This window comes from Haliotis rufescens, unplaced genomic scaffold (assembly GCF_023055435.1).
Source record: "Haliotis rufescens isolate VD_foot unplaced genomic scaffold, xgHalRufe1.0.p SCAF_14, whole genome shotgun sequence".
Lineage (NCBI taxonomy): Eukaryota > Metazoa > Mollusca > Gastropoda > Lepetellida > Haliotidae > Haliotis > Haliotis rufescens.
In genome coordinates this window covers 3,330,452-3,354,820 of record NW_025963824.1, presented here as the reverse complement: position 1 = coordinate 3,354,820, position 24,369 = coordinate 3,330,452, and the positions used below count along the sequence as shown (strand labels likewise).

The following is a 24,369-nucleotide window of genomic DNA, read 5'->3' as shown; positions in this document are numbered from 1 at the left end:
GTATACTGTTTGCCTTGCGGTAATCCTTTGCCTAAGGGGGATAATTAGAGGTGACGGGTAGGTAGACACTGACAGTGATTGAGCTTCGCTCACCAGCAGATGTTGACGGGTATAGAATTAAAATAGCAGGGGATTACGTTTGGACAATGGGCATGTTGATTTTGTGCCTATGGGTATGAATTTGGACGGCTTATTGTTTATGTAAGTAGGATGTAAAATGAAAAAGCCTGGATAACATGTATCAAGTAATATTAAGTTTATATAAAACATATGGAAGGTAAAATAATAAAAAATGAAATAGAAGTAGAATAATAAAGGTAGCTAATTTTAAACGTACAAGATATAAGATTAAGTTGGGTATATTTTACTATAATTTCAGCTGTAGTTTTGATAATTTGTATTTAAAATAAAGTAAGGAACTTTCAACGAATTGGGACAAATATGTACACGATAACAGTAGCGAAGGCCTAGTTGACGGTGGGCGGGGCTTTGGTTGTAGAGCAATGGCGGATGTAACGGTGATGATTGGTAGAGAACCAGCCTTCTTTTCTTCAAATGTCGATCCACGAAACTCCATGTTAAAGTTGATGAAGAGAGCACCGCTAAAAAAATAGTCTCCTATAGGCAATAGTTGTCTTTCCTCCTCCTGGTGCAACAATAATCGTCACACGACCCTAGTTTTGTTGCTTATCTTCCTCAACACTTCCTCCACATCTGTCTATAAAGATAAAGGGATTGTTATATTGTGTCTTTATTTCATATTTTTAGTATATGCACAACACTGACATTTGGCAAAGATATTCCACATAATGAGAGATACTACCCCATCACTTTTCCTTTTACGTTTAGTATTTGTACCTATGAAGCTAGCACGTGTTCAATGGAAAATCTAAAATAAAGTCTTATTATTTCCAGTGGAAAATGTTGTTGTTTTCTGGTTTTCCAAGACAAACACTTTGTGGTAAATTTCGTTAAAGTGAGAGGAATTGTGTTTCACTTGGTTCAGTTTTAATGCAGGAAATTATATTTTTTTCAAACTACAAGTACCATTACTTCGCTAGCATCATGTGATACTATGGTTTAATGCAGGAAGAATGTGGGGTCTTTTAGACCGGAAGTAAAGTCATCCAAACTTGGATGTAGTAATGTACAAAGAATGCGTTTTCCAACAACCTGTAGTGACATTACCGAAACTGTAAGTACTAACGAAAGTAATAACTTTTTTTAAATGAGTTAAACCATTTCAATATCTGCTTGTAACATCTAGTAAGTAAGGGGTCTTCCTGGACCGGAAGTTTTTTAATAAGACATATGCGATCCAAATGGACCTCCATATATATCAAATTGGCTTATCCAATAAGTAGAAGTATTATTAGGATACTTGCAGCTATGTTCAGTAGTTTATCGAGCTTGAAAGAGGTAAAGGCTTGGAAATATCTCTGAAGGCAATATTCTTGGTATCTGACAATTCTGTCATTTAAACGTGTTAAAAGTAGAGCCACACTCTACTTATATGACCAAAACACCATTGGAAGTCAAGTTGAGTAATAAGTCTTACTTAAGCAGCAGCTCTTGCCCTTGATGTGTTTACAATTCACCAATCTTTAGCTCTTTCTACTAAGATTTCAAAGAGCGCGATACGACTTGTCTGATCAAGGTAATAACACCCAAGGCCCCAGTAAAGCTTTCAGAACGTTTTATGGTAGACAAGTGGAGGACATTACCATATTTGTCCGATGCAATTCCCTATTTTGACTGGTACCATATGTCCCCGTATTATCACAATAGACTTGCCTTTGCATGTGTTTATGATGGGTGCCACTATTGGGGCAGGGTACGCTCACCTTTTCGCGAACACCTGGTATCATTATTTGATAGCGATTCAAAAACACATGTTCAATGTGTAGTTGGAATCGTACAATCGACTCTGCTCTTGGCTATTAAATAAGGAAATGTTTTTTGCTGCCTTATTCATAATTATGTATAAATGTCAGCAAAATAATTTCTTCCTGATATATTTATTTGTTTCATGGTTTCTTCGATGAGGAACTTGTTTTGCTGCCTTTTTAATAATTAAGTATAAATGACAGCGAAATAATTTATTCCTGATATATTTAATTGTTTCATGGTTTCTTCATTTAGTGAGTGGGTTTAGTTTGACGCCGCTTTTAGGAATATTCCACCAATATCACGGTTGGAGACACAGGAAATGGGCTTCACACATTGTACCCATGTCTGGAATCGAACCCGGGTCTTCGGTATGACGAGCTTTAACCACTAGGCTACCCAACCGCCCCTATTTCAAAGAAGCTGCATAAACTATATAATGTTTTGTGTCTACCTGAAGGAAGAAATGGTTCATCAATTTAAATTGTTGATGTTGCATAAGGTTTATGGACATGTTTTCATGTGTTAAATGTTCTCTTATTGAAGCAGCTCTGACTTTGGTTAAACACATTATTTCTTCAGAAAAAAAGAGTCATTAGAACATAGTTGTTATGTTGCAGATTGCCACATCCCATTTCGGCCAAATTCCAATATCATTGGTAGATATAGATATTTAGATTAACTAGTTACAGTTACCACATAACAAGGAAAGCAAAATCGACCAAACTCTTCTGCTTTGCTTCAGGTTTCCCTTTTTATTTACAGTTGAGGTTCAGCAATAAAACCTTGATGATTATATGCTATGCTTAACTAACCGTCTGTAATTGTACGGGTCTCCACTTTAAATGATTCAGCCTCTGGTTGAAGAAAAAAAAATGCTTGATGATATTTCTTATGTAACAGATGTTATATTTGGGATAACACTCTCTTTGTAAAGTACAGAATCTCGTACTTTTTATGGTTGAGTCCAATCCTGGATTCGACCACAAGGTGCCAGAGTGAGGCACCTAATCATTGTGTGTTTAGAGATTTCCTATGATTGTGAAAATAATGTTGTCGCTTTTATTTAGGACTAACCATAGTTTTAACTGCTGTAATAAGATAATTACATATAAATTATTTTTGTTCTACATATATAGGTACGTGGGATATGGATGACTCTTTCTTCTTCCTTTTCCAGTATTTGGACCTTTGGCTCAACGATTTCAATGGAAAATTATCAGAATGATCATATGTGCTAACTCTCAAATAAAACTAATATTTCAAGTGCGGATTAGAACTTTCTGCAAATCCAATGAAGCAATTACTTCGCTCTAGAACCATGATATATTCTGGGTTAATGTAGGAAGAAACAGAATGTGAAACAACTAATAACTGCTGCAACTAAGTAATAATGGTTTCATGAAAGAGATTGAACCATTAGACTTAATGGAATGAAATTTGTATCAGAATTATAGGCGCCGTTGTATATGTGATTTTTTTACAGAAGTTTCAGAGGAAACGTTTACGATAGTTGGATGTCAAACAATGCTCAGTCAGAATGCGCAAATGAATCGAAAGTTCATGTGAGCTTCAAACAAAAGAAGATGACTCATATCCTTCAAACGCGTCAATCAATCTCACAGCAATTCAACAGCTCACATATACCTCGGAGCATAGTTTCCACATCAAATGAACTTGTGAAAAGAGCCACATCAGTTGTAAATCATGCGGAATCATGCTGCTGCCAACTCTCAACTATTGGTACTTTCGATTCTGGTATCTAGTGCGGCACGCGGGATGCAAATATGTTTGGTGTGCAGATTCACTATTTAAAAAAATATTAAAGGTGTACATTCCTTTATATATTATATTTTGTGATATTTTCTTAGTAAAGTAACTTCAAATCACAGCCTTTTATGACCAAGAAACGTCTTCCATAGGTGTTCGTCTATGATTAACATTGTGCTTCTAGGCGAATTCTGGCATGTGCTTGTAGATTTGTGTTACTTGGTATTCGGGATTCAGTGATTAGCAAACGAGAGAAAAAAGGATGGCATTGAAGGGGGAGGAGGGTCACCATCAGTTGTGTCATATAGTTGTAGCATATCGCTTAGGGTCAAACAATTCATTTAGCAACATGCGGTAACATGAAATCTGGTTTTACTGACGTCATTGGTACTTTGAACGCAGACGTGTATCCACCTCGGATCATGAAGATTTGCCTAGACGTTGCTTGCTGCTGTGGGCTGTTACATGTGCTATCATCCAGTGCTGTGTTTTGCGTGGTGAAAACTCAATTATTATTATATGGGAAAGCTGAATTATGTTTAACTCAGGCATTCTTATATGATCAAACTGTTCAGGGCATAAGGGCATATCTCGTTTCTTAAGAAGTCGATAGTTGCATTCAGAAAGTAGTTGACTTAGGGAATATAAGCCATATCGCACACATTTGAGTATTTCACATCTTAAAGATATGTTATTATTATGACATTAATTCCCACACAGTAACATAAAAACATTCGTGATATTTCCATGGATGAAAGTATACTTTTGTTGTTCTTGTATCACATGGTTTTTTTAAATGGTCATGCCAGTTAAACTTGGGATGAGTGATGATTGTGCCTTCCCTGGTGGGAGGAGCTTATTGTGATGTGGTTATTAGCTGTTATCATTCAGGGATACACCACATGTCGTGCCTGCAGTATCAGCCTCAGTCATTGCAATCTCAAATAATTCAGTTGTTAACATTGTTATTTCTTTGTAGTCGTAATCATACAAGGGGCCCTGTTTTGTTTTTTTGTTTTTTTATAAGAGTGGAAATATGTTACTTACCCGGACTTTGGGAACTGAAACAAAGAACAAGTAACATATCAATGAGCTTTCTACATTTACAAAATGAAATGTTATTAGAAAACGAGATATATGTTCTGCAGCCATTAGTGCAGATGACAAATTATTTGATTGTTTTATTTACTGTCAATGTTCAAGTGGCTTTCAACATTTTCTTCTTCGTTGTCAATCATTTCATATTAACGGACCAGTTAACGAGGACAATTTGAAAACAATAGCAAACATTTCCTGAAATAGCTCAAAGAGCATTCGTCATCAGATTTTACTATAATGAATTGACTCTTTATCAAACTCTTACAGATTTATTTTGTGTTTCGAAAATACGAATCCCAGACCCCCAATTAATGATAAATTGCAGATCACGTGGCATGACGGTATTCACACAGACAGGAGATCGTAAAATTTTGGCACATTTTTGCATCACAAATTTGAAAATCGAATTCCTAAAATTTATTAAATTGGCCCTCATTGTGCCTCGTCCTTCAGGTAATCTATATAGGCCTAAGGTCTAGGAAATTATTCTAAGGTCGGAATATCATATGTAGACTGTACACCAAACTCCGTAATTGAATTAAGGATATAGAATGTTGTGTTACCTGTTCTTTCTTCTCCGCCATCTACAACAAAAATAACACAAGTACTTATCAAATTGGTCATTGTAATTTGAAGATACCATTGGTATATGCTGATTTATATGACATGGTTGTTCCAGACAAAGGTCTGTTAAATGGTGTTGTCACGTGAGCACAGGGCTGGGGACACAATCAAACATCTAACCCCAATAGAAGTGATCCGCAGTGTCAGCAGGAGACAATAATTAGCTTTGAGCATGGAAATGGATTAACCTCCCATTGTTTGTTGTGTGGAGGTTTGAAGTGTATAGTCACTATTTCGCGAACTCCTGGTGTCATTACTATGCTTAGGATAGTAATCGTTTTAACCTTCCATGTTTGTTGTGTCGGGTATAGTGTATATTTTGCGAACTCCTGGTGTCATCACTATTTGAAAGACACATGCTTAGGATAGTAATCGTACTATTTGACATATTTTTGATATGACAAGCGTTTTGTCATTACATTTACACATTATTGTGAAAAGTAATGTTTCATTTTCTGAAAGCAAACGTGCAATACAAATAAATTGCAAATGATTCACTTAATTAGCTAACGAGGCGATATCTGTTGCGTTTAAGTCTTTATAAACTGACAAATCTTTAGGCCACACCCAATAACGGACTAATGTTTCCTGACTGGCTGATAATATACAGAACAACAAAAGTTCCTGTGACATTGAATAAGATTTAATGCAAAGTTATGTTTTTTATCAAACCTGAAAAAAAATTCGGTTTGCAACAGATAAAAGACTCCTGTAAGTGTTCAAATCGTTTAATTTGCCATACTGACTTCAGAAAATGCGTGATTTCATAAAAAAAACATGAACATGCCAAAATGTCAATTTACAAATAAATAGCGTGTGTGTCCACCTCTTGTTGCGCTGCAAGGAACACATCTTCGACTCATGGAATGGACCAGGCGTCGCACAAAGTCCTGAGGGATATCTGTCCATATCTGCTGGAGCATGTTTCGAAGATCCTGGAGTGACTGTGGAACACGTTGTTGACGTCGAAAGCCCTGATCCATCTCATCCCACATGTGCTCGATTGGTGAGAGATCAGGGGAGCCAGCCGGCCAGGGGTTGACATTCACGTTGTTTTGTTGAAGAGAATCCTGAAAAGTTAAGCAATAAGAGGCCGGGCGTTGTCATGTTGAAAGGTAATGCCTGGGCCAAGATGACGCAAAAACGGTAGAACAACAGGGCCGATGATCTCGTCGCGGTAGCGCCGTCCATTTAGATTTCCCTCTACCACTATCAAACGGGTCCTCTGTCTTGCTGTAATCTCACCCATACCACTGTAGACGTGCTTGACGGTGGTTTTCTGTCAAAATGGGGCGTCTGGCGGGTCTTCTGGCGACAATCCCTGCACATCTGAGGCGACGACGTACGGTTTGTGAAGATATTCATCAAAGGCCAGGGACGCTTCTTGCAGTCACTGTTGGCTGGAATCGATTTCGTAGGTGTGTTGTTCGAATCCAGTTGTCTTGTCGATTATTGGTTATGGGTGGCCTGTCACTCCGAGGATGGTCTCTGACTGCATTCGTCTGTTGCCAACGTTGCCATGAACACCAAATGGTGTTTCTGTGGACGTTAAATTGTCTTGACTCATTGACTCGATCCTGCTTCAAGCATACCAGACGCTCATTTTCGGACAGGCGTGGCATTTCGTAATGTTGACTAATTGCGTAATTTTGTTGTTTTCTGAGTGGTGGTTGTCAGCACGATGCTAAACAATGCATATGGAATCCCGTTAATGCACATGTTTTTATACCTATTCTTGGGTAGTGAAATGCATTGGGCTTGCATAAAAGTCAACTTTTGCATGGAATTCATGCTTTTCTGTAGCAGTGGCGTTTTTGTGACTTGTTTCCATACATGTACTACAATATTGAAAATCAAACTTTACCTGTTTGAAAAATACACTAAAATATTGGTGTCACAGGAACTTTTCTTGTTGAGTATACAATATGCGAGGTTTATGTAACATTAGTTTGATTTTGTTTGTTGTTATTATCTCCTTTATAAAGACACTTTTAGTGTATTCGTTTCTCCTCTGCTGATGTAACTTGTACACAGTTTAGGCACCTAGGAATCAATCCCAATTTAGAAGACACATACGTTCTTCAGGTTTTCCACTATAGATCTAATTTATTCAAAACATTTCAACCCGAAATATTAGATAACATCATGCCTCTTCATAGGGACATCAAATCAGACTCTATCATAGCATAACTATTAATTATGAAAAATTGCTCTGTGTAACATATTTATCAGTTCCAAATATTCTGTTTTCTCACTAATTTGTGCGGTGGGAATTTAAAAATGTGTTATGCTTTAAGGCATTATCAAGGTTAAAATTCATAATGACGCATGTTCCGTTACACCGTAACAAGTTATTTTTAGTCCTATTCACTCACTCCTTTTTAGCGGTATGCATGTGCACTCTTCTTATGTTCACGTGCAAAATGGTATCCGTTTGGGTTCTCACCCGGTTTCGTTAGGCGATCAACCTCTCAACCCGCAGGCAAACATAGTGTGAGCAATGTAATTACTGTTCTCCCGTTATGCATTTGCTCTTGTCAAATCTGACTTCGGCAAACTTCATTGGCCCTGCATCGGTACTGCACCGGCCCAGCATCGGCCCTGGGTCGGCAAACATCGTCGGGCCGATGAAGTTTTGCTCATTGGATCGACATCGGTCCAACGTGGGCAAACGTCATCGGCCCTGCATGGGCAATGCACCGGCCCAGTATTGGCCCAGCGCTGGCAAACATCGTCGGGCCGATGAAGTTTTGCTCATCGGAACGACATCGGCCCAATGTCGTAAATAGTTATCTGGCAGCAATCGGCAACTGTTATGGAATCAGCATCGGATGGACATCGGCCCAACGTCGACAATAATTATCAGTGCAGCATTGGGTTGATATTGGCCTGACACTAATTACAGCTAGGTTTAGAATCAGCCTTGTCCAACCTCAAGTCCTATCACCATCCAAGCATTAGTCATTCAGACTTCATCACCCTTTCTCTTCTTTGCTCATTTACAATGGCAGTTGGGATGTTCAGTATTTTTACCCTTCATAATATTTGATGGCAGTTATTTCTTCAAAATAAATACATAAAGTACGAAACAAATGGCTAACAATTTGCAATAATCATTTACAATTATCGATATCTTCAATAATAGTCAAAAACATCCAAACTTTTATTGTTAACGCTTCGTTAGTTTTTCATTTGCCATTGTCTTAAATAAGCTGATGTCATTTAAAGTAGTTGCCTGCAGAAGTCATAACTGACAACATCTGATCTTAATATTTCATGTAAATGATACCACAATAGAACTTTTCCAAGTGTAGTAATAGGGTACATAACACTAAATATTTCTAAAAGCTGCAATTAGCTCTGATCTTAAAGTTACAAAGATAAAAGGTAAAACTAAAAAATACTGAATTTTTAAAAAGATAATAATTTTTTATCATAGTTAATACTTTGAAAACCAACTGTGAGTGATATGCATGAATACTTCTAGCTGTACAAAACAATCGAAATGCTTACACTAGTTACAGTATTATTTTTTATGTACCCTAATACATGTGTAGTTGATACTTATAATTGAACACAAAGAGCAAAATAGAATAATAAACTTTATTATTAATTTATTATTATTTACAAGAAAACAGTGTTACTACCTGCAACAAGGCGGATGTGAAACATATATTCTCAAAACCAGTTTTAAAACACAGTCTAAACATATACCCCTCATATTGGCCTGCAACATTTCATTTATGTGGCTTCAAATTCGTTTGCGAGACAAAATTTTTTTCCCCATTCCATCAAGTTAAAAAAGCATGAAGCAAAGGCCATAACTCCATACAAAATAAGTTCTTATAACCATCTTTTGGAGTTTGTACCTTAGATAAACACGGAAAGTTTCATTTATTAACTTCAGTAGTGTCCAAGAGAACCTGGCAGTACATGTACCAAGTTGAAAAACAAGGGTCATAACCCTTTGAAAAATATGTCAACACCAACTTTTTGGATTTATTTGTTCCGTTGCAATTCAGAACTTTTGTTTGCAGATTCTCTATCTGCACCTCTGTTTTTCAGTACGCGTTTTCCTTGTGCCATTTCAAAGCCTTGCTCCTGGAACTCGAAGCCATTCTTTTACACGGGTCACCATGCACTTGTCAGTGGCTTGTAAGAGCCCAGCTGCAGGCTTCCTCCTCAGCTTCTGTTTACAAATGATAGCAAAAAATGTCAGTGTGCATATTATAAGTCATTGCATGCACCCTGACAATTACAAGTAATGTACTTCACAAGTGTGTCAAAACAAGTTATTGAAAACATAATGGAATTATAGAATAAGTAATACCCTGTTCACATGCACCACCTTACATATGTGTGTTTATATTATTTTAAGTCTTGACACCTATTAATAAATACAAGGTTCACTCAAGGAATGTTCTGACATGGGCCCTTTAGGTGACAATTTCATATATTCCCTAGGTACACCCGCATGACCCATTTGAAAATGTGGGCCTTTTTCCAAATTAAGGGGCTAAAAACAGAAGGCACCACCCTAGAATTATCGGAATCCCAGAAAGTAAATTCATGAGTTTATAATATGTGTAAATAAGTAAATTGAATTATGTGTAATTATATATGCAAATAACATAACCCCTCCCAATATTGCATGGTAGGTCCCTAATCTGTTTCTTATGTCAATTAAAAAAGATTTTATAACTGACATATCACCCTATTTATTTAGCCAACATAATAAACATCCCCTATAAGCACATGATAACCCCCCTCCTCCCAATCTTGCTGGAGAACAGTTTTAGGGGTGCAATCTCTCTTGTATGTTCATCAAAAGTAAGTCAGCATGAAATTTCATTTGGAAGATTACCTTAGTAAGTGTCAGGGGCCCTTAACAGGGCATACATGATATTAAATATTTGCTTATAAATATTTAAATCAGAAACATGTATCAGTTGGTTTGGTTTATTGTTTAACGCCGCATTCAGCAACATTCCAGCTATATGACAGCGGTCTTAACCAGACAATCCAGTGATTAATATCATGAGCATCGATCCACGCAATTGGGATCGATGACATGCATCAACCAAGTCAGCGAACCTTACCTCCCGATCCCGTTAGTCGCCTCATACAACAAGCATAGTCGCCTTTTATGGCAAGCATGGGTTGCTGAAGACCTATTCTACCCCGGATCTTCAATATGTATTGAACTTGGAGTAAATTTCCCATACTTAATACATCTAAAGCAATTTAATCCACTCACCACTACTCTCTCATCTGCTCGATTTTGGAAAAACTGCTAAGAGTTCATTCAGCTCGTCCATGTTTGCCAACAGGCAATGGCTGAACGTCTGGTTTTCTTAAATAGAAATATAAGAATATTATGTATTAAGTTTGTGTAGCAGCAGTGAACCCTTAGCTATGATGATGATGATGTGAAGAGGTTGAGGGGAATATTGCTCAAAACATAAAAGTAACATTTAAATAAAGCTTTGGCCATACACAGGTCCTTTCCTTAATTCATACATCTTATCTCGTATATTTGCACTTGTACATATACAGTCCTTATCTGGAGCCATGTAGCAGAAATGTTTCCCAGGGAAAGTAGTTTTACTTTAATAGCCATAGCCCCATCCATTGAAAGGCAGTGAGAAAATCCCCATATTGACATAATATTGAACAGATCCTGTGAAGTCTGGTTACCATAAAACAGATTTTATTTATTATATGATACCATATATATGTAGATTATATCGTGGTAAACCAAAACTGCAAATAAATGTTTATCATTAAAAGATTAGATACAAAGGTATAAAAAATAGCAGGAGAGGATTGGGGACAAGTAATTTTATGTACAGTTTCATTGCTTGTAAACATAGGAAAAGGGATAATGATAAACTGAAATAATATATCTTTAGTTAAAATAAATCAAATTTGAAACAAGGCTCTGGGTGTTTTTCTACCATGGATAATGTCCTGAAGAATCTGTACTGCAGTATCTATTCTTCATCATCAAAGTTTTACAAAAAATTTGAATTTTGATTAAATAAATGACATTTTAAACTGTCTTGTAATATATATTTAGCATCAATTACCTTTGAAATAGTACATTTTAAAAATATTTTATTCAGTATGTCATCACAAATGTACATCATAAATTTCTTAAGCTGATAAGACCCCCCACCCCCCGCACACACACACACACACACACACCAAGTCGGGGAAAAACTGTACGGTAGAAGCCTTTCCCGTATAAACCTTAAAATTAAGTATTTAATTATTAATTTAACCTTTACTCTCTTGTAGTTAATATCTGCTAAATATAAACTAGTAATCGATTCTGAAAAAGCCATATCTCAAAATGACAAAATGAATACCATACATCGGTATAAGATTTCTGATCGATATAGGCTATAGGCTATAGGCCTAGGTCTATGAAGGTATCGAGGCAGATCTTGATAAAATTGCCCACACCTGTAATACACAGTGATCGTTTACAAAAAGAGCTGTCCTTTCATTTCGCCCTTTATCCAGAAAATGTTCAAAATTCGCAAGTAACTATGACAAAAAACATCAATTTTAAAACAATTTTTTATTTCAACTGTTTGGTGATCGAAAACCGAACTCGGCAGTGTAGCTCCGTTCATCGATCAGTATGAATATTAGCTAGACCGCATGACATGCACACGCAAGTTTCCGAAAGCCTCGTTATGAATTTCATGTTCACTGCTTTTTGTGCTGACATCAATCACAGAATTGACTTGTAAATCCGAGTGCGTAATAAATTTCCTAACCTCATCCATCCCCACACTTAACAAATACGACTGCGACAATGACAAATGAAGCAATGTTCATTCAAAAATACTAATGTAAGTAATTGTTTGGCTATTCATTTGCTTGCCGCTGTACTCTCACCCCGAGATTGCCACTCGTGGGTTGAACATCGCTGAATCTACATTGTAATAAAACATATCTTGTCATGATTTGCATTTGCCCTTGTCCCCACGTTTTGCTAGAAATATGTATATGGTGTTAAAACAAATATATAGTGAGGATGCAGTGTCACGACATAGTCCACGGATTTTGTCACTGACGTAAAATAGGCAGGATACATTGATAGGACTGTGTTTCTCTAACTTCCAAAACACATAGATCTAGGCCTAGATTTCTCTACTCACGGTACCACTTTTGAATGAGCACTGTTTCTCGTTTCAATTGTAAGGTTTGAAAATGAAATGAACACCTCGTAAATACAGAAATGAAGTAAACACTTACCGAAAAATAGGTTTTCCCTCAGCCCTCCACGCATCATCCTTTCGTCGTCTGCTTGAAAAGACGCGCGTGAGTAACAGCGCCCTCTATTACAAGAGTAGCTTCCCTTGAAGCATGTTGTGAAAACTTTTTTTTTGCTGAATGAATTGTAAGATTTGACGAATCCCGTCTGTATCTTCTCTGTCTGTTGCATATGTGCAGCAAAAAAGGGTCAGTGAATGTGCTTGATCTATTTAATTTAAAAATTTAAAATAAAGTTAATATTTTGAGTTTGAATAGAATTATTGTATTGTTCGTAATTATATTTGATCTAAGGTTTGTCACATTGTAATCGACAAATCTGTTATTTCTGTTATGTTATCATAACAAGATCAAATCATATCCGGTTCAATAGTGTCAGTGCCAATCACCAGCATTGGCCCGACAGCGGACCGCTGCAGTTTGCCGATGCCAATATTGCCGGCGGTTGCTGATGTAAAGCCAACGTCGGCCCGATGTAGGTGTGCTAGCTGGGTTGTAGTTTTTGGCTGTTTTGTTTGTTTCAGCCATTTATCCTGCACAAGAGTCGAGAAAACGAAATACAACCAAAGTTAAGCTAGTAACTCGAGTTTATCGTTTCTTGAGGCTACCGGCCCAGGGTTATCCAAACCGCCAGATCCCCTCCAGGGGTGAAACTCAACAGTAAATGGACTCAACACATAGTACAACAAAAACGTATGTTACGCCTAGCATCTAACAACATATATGCAAAATAAAATTTTAATATACATTTGAAAAAGACAGCTACATAATGGTGTATACTAATAGTATGGTTGCCGTTTTGTTTAATCTGATCGGAATTATGTAAGCAGGTGTATAGACAGTACAGCTTGTGTAGGGCTTTGTTGTTATGCAGACATAGCTTCGAGACACATATACTGAGATCATTAATGCAACTATCTGTAACATGGGTAAAAGAAATTGATGTAGGTGTTGTGATTTTTAACATGGGTAATAATAACTTTGGGCTCTCTCATATAACACGTCACTCTAATATTTCTAATTCAGCAAGAATGAATGTATAAATTAGGAGATACACCTACTGCGTTTTGAAATCTGAGGTCTTAATGCAGACTCGCTATCTAATATTTATAATTTGGAACAAAGCGTTTTTGTAACAGTGATACAAATTTGAGATGAATGCATCTTCATCCCGATCACATACTTGGCTGAACTTGACCTAAGTCGAATTTACTCGTCACTAACCATTGCCAGAGCAGCTGTTGACAGTCTTGTGTTAATAAGAAAATGACAGCACCAATCTAGGTTGCTGTTTCACATGTCGGTTTATGGGAATGGTTGTTTTAGCTGAAGACGAGTCGACTTTGTGTGACATGAGGGATTGTATATTTTTTAGATCTTTCAGTTTCATGATTTTACGGCATTTTACAAGAGCGAAAGAAGTATGACTGTTCTGGCTCTAACACAGTCGAGATTTGTGTGCGAGTTTTCATGGTCTTTGGAAGAGAGCATTTTTGAATTAACGGAACTGGAATGAATAGAGGTAGCACACAAGCGTGGCTTCGCCTTGCTCAAATTCTACACTAGTGGATCCATTGCCAGCAGCCAACGTCTAATGAGGCCTTTACACAGGATGGCAACCTTTGTGCCTCCCGTGTGCGACCATAAGATTTGCTTTTGCCAGGTCGTCGTTCGAGGCTCAAATGAGGCAGAATGGTTGCCTAGGTCGTTCCAAGGTGATACACAAGAGGTTCAGACATCGCCATGGACGCCATGGTCGCCGTGAATGTTCGAACATGTAAAATAAAGTCACACAGAGGTGGCCGAGGAAGTTGGTTGCTCAGAACGGTAAAGGTACAGAAGCGTCCCATATCCGGAAGACCTCCTGTGACGACACATCGCAAAGACGTTCTTCGTCTCATATGCCGAAAATACTTTTTAAAAAGTACTCGTCTGAAACCGGCTGAAAGCAGCAGGACTGAGGGCTTGACGAGCCATAAAGCGTCCCGTGATAAGAGATCACCACAAAGCTGGTCGTTTAGCATGGAGTACTGCATGACAGAACTGGAATCTGAGAACTTGTTGACGGATCAATTGGTCAGACGAAAGTCACTTTCTGCTCCGCATCACTAATGGAAAATGACATTTTGGAGGCACTTGAACATGGCCTACACCCCCAGGAACATTAAACCCACTAACATTAAACCCACTGTTGGATACGACGGGGGCTAGGTAATGGTTTGGGGTGTATCTGTCATGATTGCAGGTTGGATTTGGTCACCATAAGGGGTAACTTAACAGGGGCTCAGTACATCCGGGATGTTTTGAAGCCAGTCGTCGTTCCTCATTTGGACACCCACCCTCTTGCTACTCGACCTCAGTACATGGATGATAATGCAAGGCCTCATCATTCACATTCAGTCGTAAAATAACATGAGGGCCAATGCAAAAACGACTCTGGCCAGCAATGAGCCCAGATTTTACCCCCCTTGATCATGTTTTGGATATCATGAGGCAGCGCATACTGGCATGATATCCTCCTGTCCAAGATTTACAAATGGAAGCAGCATTGCATCAGGAGTGGTTGTTGTTGACCCATCAACAGATCCAACGTCTGAGGCATGAGACGTAGGGTGGAATGCGTCTTCCGGGCATGTGGCGGTTATACCCGCTACTGATCTGTTTCACGTGTCATGTCAAGTAGAGACTTTAAGGAACGTTGTCACATGAAACATCAAACGTAACTCGTTTACTTAATCCTGCAGCTCCATACTTTTTAGAGGTATTGTCTAAGGTCAAAAACATTACCTGTGTTACCATGATTTTTTTGTCAGTATATTTCAATCCCAACTCACCAATATCTTTTTTATTTGTTGTCAAATGTTTGTTCTATCAGATGACATTGGTATCGCCCAGCTCCTGTGGTCAGTCATCCCATGCTATGAGTTTTGCCATTTGTCATGATTCAGAAATAGGGGTGTGCTCAGCTTTTTTCTTTGTGTTTCAAAACATTGTTTCCGGGTTTAGGCGACCATTGAGCATCCTGACCAGTTTTTGATTGCACAAAGGTGGCACAAAGGTCGCAGCCCTTGTGTAAAGGGGCCTTAAGAATATCCCAATCATGTTGAAATGGTTTCACATCTGGATATATGGCCGCTCAAGGCAGAGTGCTGTCATCAAGGCATGTGACACAATAACTACTGAGTAAGGACTTGGAATGTCATTTTTAAAATTATAATAAACGTTTTTGGCCAGCAAGAGGATCATACAACTTTACAGTACCATAGTTTCTGTTATTCCCACTTTGATTCAATTACAGTACTGCTGAAACTGAAGTATTTACGGAATATTAACATTGAACATTGTCATCATAATCTGCATGTTCGTTAGTATGTGTATTTGAATATAATAGGAAATACAAACATAAATTCACAATTACACATAAAATGTTCAAAAACTGAATATAACTACGATATTTACCTTATGAACACAATGATTGTGACTGTGACTGCGACTGCGACTGCGACTGCGACTGCAACTGTGACTGTGACTGCGACTGCTACACGCAGTGAGACAAGTTCCAGTATGGCATCCAGGCTGTTTGCGTCTTCCTTGTTGTTCACAACTAGTGGAGACAAAGAAGTGTATACATACAAGTACTGACACAAACAGCTAATAAATAGATAACATTTCACTATTGCGAGAACGAGCGTAGTGTTTTATTTATTACCAACACGTCAATGAAGAAAATATCGTTCAGAACTCTCAAATTCTCGAACTCTCCAATTTCTCCAAAATATTTATCTCAAATAGAGTTTTTTCTCCAGGTGTTTTGATTTTAATTTTGATGTATGAAATTGTCGATGTTTAGACAATCATACTGATACACATTGTCACCTGGTATATCATAAAAATGTCATTCCGTGTCACATTTAAAGGAGATAAACAGAAACAGGTGTGGACAATAAAGTCCAGGACACCAATGCAAGTCCATACCACCCTACATGACTCAATTCACATGTTTTCACATTTTAGGCACCAAGTGGCTGAACAATAGAGAGAACTCGTCCATAAATTTTGACAAAATTCCACTCATATATAAGTGATGATTGGGTTGGTCTAAGGGAGATGTTGGTTTTGTCCAGTATATTCGTTACCAAATGAAAGTCGTTTCAACTTGACCATACCAAAGAAAAAAAATTATGAAGGAAAAACAACAGTTCAGGTGTGACCTAGGTCACAGTTGTCCGATCAAAGGGGATAAAACGATGTCAACCCTCTAGACACGCCAGTGTACCGATTTAATATCTAATCACCTGTGTCTTGACCACGTGGATAATAATTCATATTGTTTATGCCCAAAGATCCATCATATTTTAGGATCTAATGTTATGTGGCAGTATATTGTGTAACTATATTTCTGATACTTGTAAGTGACAGTAAATTGTTCGAGGCGCTCGTACAATAACGCCCTTTGCGGGTGACACTGACAGCTAGTAATTCGGAGTTACCTCCCTTTAGTGGTATTGTTTTTGTCCCAACATGGTCCCAACATATGAGACAAGTTGTATTGCATGTTAAGCAAATGTATCTTCGTACCTTTTGTAGTGTTGCAAAACTCCCCTGTGTAAGTCCCACTGCAGCCAAGTATACAGGCTCCAGTTGTGTGGTGGCATCTTTCCTCCAGACAGTTGATGCTGCAGGGTTGTTGACACAGATCGCCATACCAGCCACGACCACAGTCTGGACAAACAAAGTATCAGATACATGATTACGTAACTTCTTTTTCGCACTTTATTATATCCCTAATTACGTTATCCTCATACAATGGTGTGTATTTCCACTGTTAAAAGAGTAGGACACAATAAATGTTCCACTTTGTTGAGAGGTGTTCTTAATTCACCCTTCCACTTTGATAATGATCTTTTCCATGTGTGTTTCTTCTTTTGATGATATCCAGCTGTGTGCGAATCTAGAGAGTATAGTGTTAGTTTTAAGTTCTGAGATTTATTATCACATGATATATTTGACAGAGAATTGGCCACCATGGCATTCTTCTTTTATGTATGGTATTTGACAAGGAGCAGCGATTATGAAAAATAAAGTTGGAGGGGTCAATCTACTTTTGCGCTCATCAGTTCATAACTCTCAACAGAATGCATAACATTTTTTTAAATGTATCCCTTCAGCTGAAACAACATTTATACCATTCTTTTTTTATTAAAGTCATTTTCTCTCCAGCCTTTGGCAATGGCAAATTGTGACTACACCAAATGGTTCGTTTAAGACCATGTGTGGCAACAAAAGAGTTAACAGTTAATATAATAGATGGTTTTGACATTTTAGTGGATCTTTTCACAAACTCATTTGTCAAACCTAAATTGAGCAATATCAATACAAGTATCAATGATTTATCCTTCACGTGGTCTAAAATGAAATTGTGGAAAATGTAGCAGATCAAGGTTCACGTAAATGTCTATTTTGATCACAACAGGTCAGGTGATTATGACTATTCTTGGTGTAACCATTGCCCATGAGGAAACCTTCAGATTTTCAAGAGCATCTTAACAATTTCTAATGCGTTTAGCACTAAAAAACATTTTCAGGCACCATGATTGATAGGTTTTTTTAAAGTTCGACAAAAAACAGTTTCCCAGAATGTCCCACAATATTTCAAATTTCAGAAACCACTCAACAGTTTCATTCTCCTGGATGAAAACAATTCATCCAGGTTGTTTAATTATAGGAACAGACCTGTGAAGATCCGTGGAAGAAAATAGGTCTTCAGCAACCAATTCTTGCCATAACAGGTGACTATGCTTGTCGTAAGAGGCGACTAACAGGATCAGGTGGTCAGGCTCTCTGACTTGGTTCATGCATTTCTTCGTGTTCCAATGGCGTGGATTAATTGTCATGATGTTTACAGGCCGCCGTCATATAGCTGGAATATGGCTGAGTGCGGCGTTAAACCACAAACAAGCAAGCCATTTTAGGAATATGTTGCAGAACGTGGACTTGCCTGTTCACGATGTAAATGCCACTACTTGGCTGCCAAGACTCATCATACTGTGCAGGCCATATAATCACATGTGACTTCTCTATTGTTGACGAAACAACCTTCTTCAGTTATTCAAATATTGACCAAGATTCCATGAGCAACGTCCTTCCATTTGGGACCATAACTTCCAAATCATTATTGATGCTGCCAAAGAATATGCCAAAAATGGGCCAGAAGAGAGGAAAGGAAACTGTTGAATGTCTTTAAGAGTTGGTTAAGTCAGTGCGTGATGTTGCCATTGGTAGAATGCACCAACTTAAAAAGAGGAAACGGAATTGGAATAAACCCACTCTGTCCCAGTCAGCTGTCTGGCTGCCCGACATGAAAAGTTTGTAGTTGTCCCGACTGACAAGGCCTCAAATAACTTGACCATTATATGTAAACAGCACTACATTAATTGTTTAATCAAAGGTATAAATGGCATATCAAATAATGCCACATATAAGGCCGGTATGTTAACTGAGGAAGGCATCTGCCAAAACCATAAATCAGTACTGTCTACTTTTGACTTGACTTTAAAACCTGAAGACATGTCCATTCCTCTCTTGTACGGGATTTTAAAGCTTCATAAAATTCCATTCAAAGAGAGAAATGTATTATTGGGTCTAACAAATGTACCACCGATTCCTGTCTCAAAGACTAACTATAATCCTTAATACAATCAAGGGAGGGCTTTCTTCATATTAACAGAAAGAATTTGAGACAAGTGGTATTAATACCAATTTGGTTCTTAAAATTCTAAAGGTTTGCTTGACTTTTTGCAATCTCAGAAAAGAATCAAGTTCCATTTTGTGAATTCTTTTTATTTTTCTACTTTGTACACAACTATCCCATATAACAAACTAAAGGAAAACTTCATTCCTTGACCCATGGGGCTTTTCTTACAAAATGTGGTTACCACAGATACAGTTAGGTTCAGCACAGTTTGTGAAAAATGAAAGCACACCCAATCTGAAATTTACTATTATATTTTTGCACATTTTAAACTATATCAGAGATTATTTAGAGTTATGTTGGATATTATTAGCAAAGTTAGATGACATGACACTATAGTTACAATGTTGAAAGTTATATGTTGAAATTAAAATGTACCGGTATTTAGTTTCCGGTCACAATTTCAAAATTATCTACTGAACAACATTGAAAACCCACCACCATGAAAATGGATGTATTTTTATCCGGGCCTAAGTCATATGAAAATATATAAGTGAATGAGTAATATACGACGTTCTGGACAGCTCGACAGAACACATTCCTAAATTTTTTGTGAGCGAAATCGCCAAAATGCAACAAATTGCCTGCGCATCATCGAAAACGTGTTTTGTTTCACGGGAAGCATGCAGAATAGGGCTATAAAAGACAGACTTTTAAAAGCGATATCACTTGTTGCTGCAGACGTAAAGGGTACTGACACAAGATTAACAGCAGAGGAACATGAACATGCCTTTGGCAAGTTGGTACGTCAAGTAGAGTCGTTGCACAACGGTTTCAATGACATCATTCAACAGGTCGTGTAACTACACCACGTCAGGATCGCCATATTGTTCATCGGCATCTTCATGATCGTACACTTCCGGCTACCAGGACTGCAGCACCAGTACAAGGCCGGCGGAATTGATCAGTGCTGACACCGTACGTCGACGTCTCCACACCGTGGGGCGGCATCAGTCATAACTATCGAACAGAGCTCCATGTTTGTCGTGGAAGAGTTAATGCCCTTTACCACAGGAATAACATATTGGCAAATCACGTCATCCCATTCTTTCATCAGCACCAGGATATGCACACCTTCAAGCAAGATAATGCAAGAGCACACACAACATGTGTTTCAACACAGAACCTAGCGAACAATAATGTGCCTCTGCTTCCATGGCCAGCCCTGTCACCTGATCTATCGCCAATTGAACATCTATGGGATTACCTGGGTCAACGCCTTTCACGTCATCCGCAAGTACAGAACCTGAGAGAACTTGAAGATACACGACGTCAAGAGTGGGATGCTATCCCCAAGAACACTATTCGCAGACTTATTCGATCAATGAGAAGACGTTGCATGGTCTGTGTTGCTGTCAATGGCGGAAATACCAGATATTGACTTTTCATTTTAACCCCATGTGTCTTCCTTACACTGATGACGTTATTGTAATTACTGTGTGGTATTCCTGTTTCCTTTGTCGTCTTTCTTAATTATCCGTCTGTGTCTGTTCTAATCAAAATCAGTTATTGCGCAAGTTGTTTTTGTAATATTTCAAGATTTATTGCTGGTGCGTTTTCAATGTTGTTCAGTATATTATAAATTGTACATTTATATACTGATCCTATCTCACACTATGCATTTCTCTTTCTTCTTTTGGTTTTGAGTAGAAACGTATCTTAAATAAAGGTTTCCAGCTTCTAAAGTTAATAAACCTTGTCATACCTCACTTCGCCACGGTCACCTCCAAGATCTGGGTCATGCGCTCTGCATGCTGGTTGACCTTCTTGCACTGATCACATGTCTATCCCAGTCAACTCATTCTCTTTCAAGAGCATATAGACTATGGAATTGCGATGTGGGTATTGGCGGGTGGGCATATAACGTGTGAGATAGAATAAGTATATAAATACACAATTTTAATCAAATTTTCAAATTTTAAACTTATCCTATCTCACACTATGCATTTTATCCCACAGTTGGATGGTAGGGCACAACTCCCTTGTCTATAGATCACAACCGTAGGATATTTACCAGGAAGCTGGAACTTAACAGTGGTACAATACTTATTACAGTAACACAGTTAAGTGTCGTAGAGGGATAAGAAGAACACTCTCAAAGAATGTAGAGATTCTGATACGCGAACAATTTAAACACAATTAGTCGGGTACAATATGTGTAACATGTTCAAACGTAAGGAAACGTTAATCATGTGTCTAAAACGAACGAGTATGACTTATATTCGAGAGAGTATGCATCCAGTCGTCGAATCTACAAGACAGGGTATTCCCATCACCAGAGGACGATAGGTTGGACCCGGATAGCATCTCTTTTATTGCTTCATCAAACCCTCAATCATCTCAGTGATTGAATCAATGGGAACAAAGCGAGAAGAGGAAACGATCGACAATATCCACAAAAGGATCATCATCCGTTTCTCAACACACATACCTAAAGTAGAGGTGTTTGAAATAAGGGATCGGGACACCGAAATAAGCCGCGTCTAATGATGACTTCAAGTTGAAGACCAAGGTCTCTACAGACGAGTGTTTATATCCTCCAACCGGATACTCAGCCCGAATGAATACAATAAACACCAATAAACAAATGTTTATTACAAATAGAGATGCATGTAATGTAATGAAAATCTGCTGTTACATCTCCCTATCTGCGCAGGTGTGTCTTGGAGGTCTGTTGTGCGAGTACCAAGGGTCAAAACTGGAGAAGGCCTTGAACGTCCGTCACTGAGATGTCTCGGAGGTAATGGGATGCGAACACGGTATAGGATTTCCAAAAACATCCCTCCATAAATACGGGCAAGGAGCAATTACTGTGAAGAGCCATGGTGGAAGCGACAGCACGGGTTCCGTGAGGATTAGATCCGACTGGAACATGTAGGCCAGCGAAGGTGTAGGCTCGAAGGATCACTGAGCGTATCCAAAACGAGATAGTGGTACGGGATACTTCCGTAGTAGCTGCCGCAGAGAGCGGGATGAATTACCTCTTATGTAATCCATGAAGTGGTTTCACCGCTTCCAGATAGAGTCGAAGTGCACGTACCGGACACAGGAAGTTGATTTTTGGCGATGAAATCCCATGATATTCCCCAAAATACTTTCCCATGTGAAGTTCATCCGAAACGCACTCTGTTAACATCTAAAGAGTGAATTTCACTCACACGAGCCGCCATTGCAATGGCCAGAAGGAAAACTGTCTTCAAAGAAATGTGTTCGAAATCTTTCTCCGCAAGGGGCTTGTATGATGTTTAGATCCCAAGTTGGTGGTCGAAAACGTGATGTTTGGTCCGCCAACTTGTATGATCTGATCAATGATTGTAATTCGTTGATTGTAGAAATCTTAGTGCCAATTGTAGTTGTGATGACAGAATTGATCGCAGCTAAGTAGGTAGCTAGATTCGAACCTTTTAGTTTACGAGATGATGAAGTGAAGGTATTCAGCAATTTGTTGCGGGGATGCCGTGGCAGGTGTGTTCTTGGCCACTCGTTCAGAATAACCCTTAGCAATCAATGATTTCTGTAAATGCGCCAAACTCATAGATTGAGGGTTGTTGGCGACGGATGACGTAGATGAGAGTGTGGTTGATGCAGAAGATCCTTCCCATGGGATTGCTAACGTATTGTGGTCCCAGGCTAGCGGGTCTGGGATAGGAGATACGAACTGGGATGGCTGAGTATTGAAGCAGGTTGCCTAGCGTCTAGGCACGGAAATAACTGGCAAATCCACTGAAAAATCATGTGATGTAGTCGCCATTCCATGGGAGATGAATTGTCGGGTTGGGACAGGGAGTTGATGATGCCGGGAATATGTGTCTTGCTCGAACTTGAATGTTGAGTGAGTCGAAGTTTAAAGAAGGTTGTCTGACTGAATCATTAGTGTGGAGGACTGAAGGAGTGTTGACCAATGAGACACTGCCAGAATCACTGCTTTGAATTCTAGATCGTTGATGTGAAGCTGGCTTTCTTCTAGTGACCACCACCCTGCCACTTGTAGGTCTTGGCAATGAGCTCCCCATCCCACGGTTGAGGCGCCGGAGAACAGGTGGAGATTCGGGGTGAATGGTTGCAAGGAGACTCCTTCGCAGACATTTGATGGAGTTAACCACCATTTTTAGGTGTGGGTGTAGATGGTTTGCAAGAGATATTAGGACCTGACACTGGATTTGCCGTATTTGAAGTTGACCTCTCTTGGTGAGGGAGACCGAGAAGTTGTTGCCACTGACATAAGGAAAGTGGCTGTTTGAGTGCCAATGGAACGAGGCATTGGCTTTTCTCCCAACGATAGTGGGGTACAAACATTTTGCCCAGACTCCGATGAACTGGAGACGTTGTTTTGGAATAGTTTCGAACTTTTTGTGTGCTGAAGATGCAACCTATTTGATGAAGTAGGCGTTGGGAAAAATTAAGGTGATGTAGTACAGTGTTCGAATCCTTGTTGGCTTAAATGCAGTTGTCGATGTACGTTTCAAAGATGCCTCGAGTGTTTAGGAACTAGACGAAGGGTTTTGTGAGGCGAGTAAAAAGCCACGGGGCGAAGAAATACCAAATGGGAGCACTCGCCATTGGTAGTGTTGGCCTAGGAACACAAACCAAAGAAAATGGCGGTGCTCTGCCAAGATAGGGACGTGTAAGTACCCGTCATGTATATCTAGGGTTAGTGTCTCTGGCTTAGGAGAGTAAGTGTTTCCTTTAGTCCCTGAAAAGGGGACGGTGCGTCCACCTGATTTCCCTCCTCGCTGATGTTGGCGTGCTTGGCCACAGCCACGAAAAGAAGCAGACCTATTACTCAAAACTTCTCTAAGGTCTTGTTGAGAGGGAGTAAAGGTTGGTCGTCTTCGGTCTTTCCTTTGTTCTTCCAGTTGATTTCCCTGGAGACGAAGTAAGTCAGCAGTGACTTTCAAGGAAGTGTCTCTTTGGACTTCATGGACGATCTTCTGTATGCCCCCAGCAAAAAG

The 24,369-nt window shown here is 38.8% G+C and overlaps 1 protein-coding gene across 1 annotated transcript in view; it reads right to left on the bottom strand.

Moving 5' to 3' along the window:
• Window positions 1–603: 603 nt before the first annotated feature.
• Window positions 604–24,369, bottom strand: part of LOC124125525 (multiple epidermal growth factor-like domains protein 10) — a 41,586-nt gene continuing 17,820 nt past the window's right edge. Inside the window, exons 4-8 of the mRNA XM_048395645.1 lie at window positions 17,245–17,388; window positions 16,126–16,270; window positions 5,319–5,339; window positions 4,705–4,718; window positions 604–718 (exon numbers count right to left, since the gene is read on the bottom strand). Coding sequence (XP_048251602.1) covers window positions 675–718; window positions 4,705–4,718; window positions 5,319–5,339; window positions 16,126–16,270; window positions 17,245–17,388 — 368 coding nt within the window. The 3' untranslated portion in view covers window positions 604–674. The remainder of the gene's footprint in view (window positions 719–4,704; window positions 4,719–5,318; window positions 5,340–16,125; window positions 16,271–17,244; window positions 17,389–24,369) is intronic.